Source organism: Penaeus monodon, chromosome 36 (assembly GCF_015228065.2).
Source record: "Penaeus monodon isolate SGIC_2016 chromosome 36, NSTDA_Pmon_1, whole genome shotgun sequence".
NCBI classification, from domain to species: domain Eukaryota; kingdom Metazoa; phylum Arthropoda; class Malacostraca; order Decapoda; family Penaeidae; genus Penaeus; species Penaeus monodon.
Window position 1 is genome coordinate 1,366,166 of NC_051421.1, and position 5,000 is coordinate 1,371,165.

Below are 5,000 nucleotides of genomic sequence, written 5' to 3' on the forward strand. Positions count from 1 at the left end.
AAATAAAACCCTAACAACAACATACATACATACAACATACTCTCATCATCTACAACAACATACAACACACAACACACCACAACACACACACACCAACCACACACACACCACACACACACACACACACACACACAACACGTATACCAGGGTTACCAATTTAAATCAGTCAGGAAAATGAATTTCGAAAGGAAAAAAAACATTTCAAAATTTAAAAAAGAATTGTTATCAAAGTCGGAGGCTGGTTGAAACTTGAAATTTGCTGCTTTCATTTAAGATTCTTGAAATGATACTAATATAATAAATAGCATTTCTTTAAAAGTTGGTCAGTGTTTTCCATAAAAAACTCTGACCATATATTTTCGTGCAAAAATCACCATATCTGGAATATCACTGCCTGTAAACTGTTTATTAGGTCCTATAGATTCCACTGATAAAACTCATAAAACCTTTGAATATTTGGTCAAGTTTGACAAAAGAACCTAAAATGATCCAAGCCTGGTCAGCAGTAAGTGGTCAGTGTTTTAGTGTGTGCCACAGAAATCTTATTTCTTCTATGAAGCAGCACCAAACTACATGGAAATATTATGAATACTGTCACAAAGTCATGCTGCCATTACTGAAAAAATTACATTGGGTATTGCTTAAAGTTTGTAGTAAAATTACTACATGATAAGATAAGCTTGGGTAAACTTTTTAAAGAGCTAAGTGATACATACGGCTTTAAGTTGCTTTAGATACTTACTGCAGAGAATAAAACATCCATAGACTACATATTACCTTAAGCAATGTTTCTGTCGCTGCCTCCAACAACTCTTGATCGTTTTCAAGCAGCATTTCTACACAACTAGATAGTTCGGCCATGGTGGACCTCTTACTTCTAAGCGTTGCAAAATATCTGCTGTGCGTTGCAGTTCAAAACAGTAAAGTCACAAGCAACGGCTGAGATAAGAGAGTCCGACAGGCGACCTGCGCAATCGGGGTGACAGCACGAACAGAATGAACCAGGGATGCTTTATGTAATTGTTTTCATGAATGGAGCATAAGGATAGAACTTATGTTAATTCTCTTACTGTGTAAACGAATGCAAATATGTGTTATCGTGTTGAATAAAATCAGGACTATCCAAGCTAAAATTAAGCAACGACAAAGAGCTGCAGTAATTTGAACAGTCTGTGTGTATTTATAAATTGGTTATATGCACAACCTTCCACCGGACTCATTAGACGCAAGTCATACTTGTGTGTGTGTGACACACACACACACACACACACAACACACACACACACACACACACACACACACACACACACACACACACACACACACACACACACACACACACACACACACACACACACACACACACACATATATATAGAGAGAGGAAGGTGGGGTAAGACAGATCCATGGGCTGAAATAGAACACCCCCTCTAATTTAAAGCAGAATGTATGGAATTCAGATTTTGGTCATTAGATGTCATTTAAGTAATCAAGAAGTGACGTCATTGGTAGTTATCACTATCAGTTGCCCATTTGCTCTCCAGGGTGGAATATGATCTTTTATGATGTACTGATGTTATTGCACAAGGCAAGAAATCGGAGTTTTTGTATTGAAGTATTACTTATAGTGACTTGCTGCTTATGTTACCCCCCCCTAGCCACCCAGGGGTAATGGGGCGGCTCAGGGGAGGTGGGCCTTGCCAGTCCTCCTCCCCCCAGAATGACCCTCTGGCAACGTCTTCTATAAATGGAAATGCTGGGGGGAGGGGTGTTGTCCCTCCCACCCAGCAATAAGGCGGGCTTGGGGTCCCGCTGGGAGGCAATGTCGGGTGCGATTGGAGTGAGAGTTCTCTCCGCCTGCGCCCCGGCAGCCGCCAACCCACCATAATCTTGTGGGGAAAGCGCTCGGGAACCCAAGGTGGATGGGCGGGCTCCCCACAGCCCTGCCGACCCCCTTTATTGGGGCTGTGGTGTCTGCAGGGCTGCAGCACGGTGGTCGTGCACCCGGAGTGACCAACTGATTCTTAATCTAGCTGCTTTTTCCGTCAGAGTAGGTCGTAGAACATCCGGTCCCTTGCGGCCGGATGATCGGTTACCCCACTATCACTGGAATGAAGCTACTGGGAGTTCAGGTGGGCTGGCCTATAAGGTAACACCTGTTACGGACGAATCAGTGTGGGTGGTACCCTACTCACGGTCCAGGCCGCAGCGATGGCACCACCTCCAGGGTGTGCATATCCATCTCCAATCGCTTCACCCTCGTATTCGAGTGACACCGGTTGATGAGCGTAGTATGGCCTTGATGAGAACGAAGCATCTTTGGCTTCGTTCTCTTATTGCTGTATCCGCTCCCGATCGATGTATATCAAATCGATGTGAAAGAGGCGTTCTACGCCAAACTCGCATCTGTGGCAACGAAAATTGCCACCGCGCGATATTCGCATTGTTTCTGGGCGACTTCAATGAGTATCTGGCTGTGACCGAGCGGCCTACGAATGTCCGTGTCTTCCCCCATGGTCAGAGCTGATCCCAGCAGCGAGATAGCCTTCTTTCTCCGGACTTTGCTAGCCCAGAAAATGAGGATCTTGGCTCCTGTACCAGCGCTCCAACCCGCATCGCTGGCCCTTGGAACAGCATACGTAACATGTGGCCAAGTAGACTAACCACGTTCTTGTTACATGCGATTGAGACCTCCAGAACTCAATTTACCAAGTGCTGTATTCAGTGGCACTGACCATATTCTGCTTTGGCTACCCTGTGGGTCCACTTCAAAACTTACCCCTCCTCCATTGGCCACCCTAAGTGTTTCACTTGGACGACCTAAGGAGGACTGAGTGTGCACCGTGTTCACATGGCAGTCTCTGACCGTATTCACAGAACCCCCAACCTGACGGACCCATTGCTCTGTGGGAGTTCTGCAAGTGCGTAACAACCGAAGCAGCTAGGAGTCCATTGCTTACGTCCAAAGACACTGCAAATCTATCTCCCTGGACTGAGAGGCAACTAGAAGCGTGTCACAAATCTTGGCTGAATGGGAATCAAGTTCTTAGCGTCGTTCCATGTTGCGTAGGGAGCGGGGCGGCGTCACTGCTGAGACGGACACGGAACAGTTCACATGGAATCTTGCTGTAGGTCGAGGCCATTTCTGTAAATAACCTTCGCCCTGCCTACCAAGCCCTGAGAAAACTTAACCTACGCCCTCCGTCACAGATGACTGCAGTCCGATCAGCAGATGGACGGATCATCTCAATCATTTTGGGTTCGTGAACGTTTGGGCTGCGTATTGTGCACATTGTTACCAGGTGGCCCTCCAACTTAGCTTGGATGCGATGCGCAGTGCCTTTGCCGGATCCACCCAGTAGCGACGGACATCCTACCCTACCAAGGTTTAGGCTGGCATCTCCAAGCTGAAGAGTGGAAAAGCTGCAGCATATGTATTATCCCTGCTGAACTGCTAAAGGCTGGGGAATGAACCTATGCTCGGGCCTGCATCAGTCCTGACTGCATTTGGCACCTGGTAACCATTCCCCCCTGCCCTGCTGAGTGGCGTGGCATCCCCTTCCTGGAAGGGAAAGGGGCTCGGTGGGAGTGTAACCACTTACCTGTCATTACACTGCTCAGCATACCAGGCCAGGTTTTCCCTGCCACATTCTTCTGAAACGGATCCGCAACCACCTACGTGATGCTCAGAGACCGGAGCAGTCTGGATTTAATCGGTGCAATCGAATCGCTATGGAGATCCTGAGGCGCAGGAATTCGACACAGATTCGTGGCCTGATAGCAAGCCTCCTATCTGTACGAAAGTACTGGTAAAGGGTGTTGGGGTATGTCGAATTTCTTTTCGTCCTGTTAATTCAGTGATGCAAGGCGTGTCCTTGCACCAACACTTTTCCAACAACTTGTATGGACTGGATAATGGCAAGCTACTAGCCAAAGTCGTGTGGATGCAACACTAGCATTTACGTGTCCAGACCTTGACGTTGCCGACGATGTTGTCATCCATCTGAGTCCCTTGGAGTCACTTATGGCGGCTCTTGAGCCCTTAGCAATGAGGCCCGAAGCCCTACCCTAGAGTTCCGGACCAATACCAGATTCAGGACTTGGGGCCTGTTAGGCAAACCCGTTCAGATCATCCATGCTTGCGGCGGAGTTGAATCCACAGAACAGTTTTTACATACCTTGGTAGCGTAGTCCACTATCCGGGGTTTTTCAGACCAGGAGTCAATTATAACGTTGGAGATGTCGGTACCTGTGGCAGAAGGAACCAAGCCTCGTGTTCCATTCAAGGCCGTGCTACTGCCATTTTGCTCTATGGAAGCGAAACCTGGAACGCTTCCACAATGTCTTTGGAGTTCGCCTCGATGCCTTTTGTAACAAGTCCCTGCGCCGGATCATGGGGACAGTTGGCACTACCACGGGTCCAACCGCGGTTACCCGTGAAACGGCATGGACCTGTTACGTGGCTATCCGGTATCGCCAACTCAGCTAATATGCCCCTAGCTAGCTTCCCTATGACACCCTGCCCATCAGGTGTCTCCCTGCGAGATAACCCTGGGTGGAGGAGAACCTTGTACACCTATGCGTCATGGCTTTGTGGCAGCGTCGCGAGACCTGTCGCGAGAATTAGAAATGCTGTGTGCCTGCCTGGAGCCTCGCGCTCGAGGATCCTCATGATCTGGAAGCGTAGGGTGGATGCGGCCAATGCGCCCCCGACGGGGCGTTAGCCCCTTGAGATATGTATGATGAAAGTGACTTGCTGCGTATGTTTGGGATAGGCCATACGTGTGTACCATGATAGATCTTGCCAGAATTGTTAACAATCATGTGATATTTTGGTAATATTCCTGCGGCAGATAATATTTACCTTTTAGGTAAAACAGAACCCATGGGACAGAAAAGAAAAGATAAACAATCAGCTACATCAAAAAAACAACGACCTAACAACACATGACACAGCAGAAAAGGCACACCCGCTAAAGCTGGCATCCTTAGCTCATGCG

General features: G+C 47.8%; 1 protein-coding gene across 1 annotated transcript in view; it reads right to left on the reverse strand.

Moving 5' to 3' along the window:
- LOC119595656 (peptide-N(4)-(N-acetyl-beta-glucosaminyl)asparagine amidase-like) overlaps positions 1 to 1,014 on the reverse strand; it is a gene marked incomplete in the record, with an annotated part of 4,215 nt that extends 3,201 nt beyond the window's left edge. The window contains 1 exon segment of the mRNA XM_037944763.1: positions 778 to 1,014. Coding sequence (XP_037800691.1) covers positions 778 to 861 — 84 coding nt within the window.
- Positions 1,015 to 5,000: the final 3,986 nt, after the last annotated feature.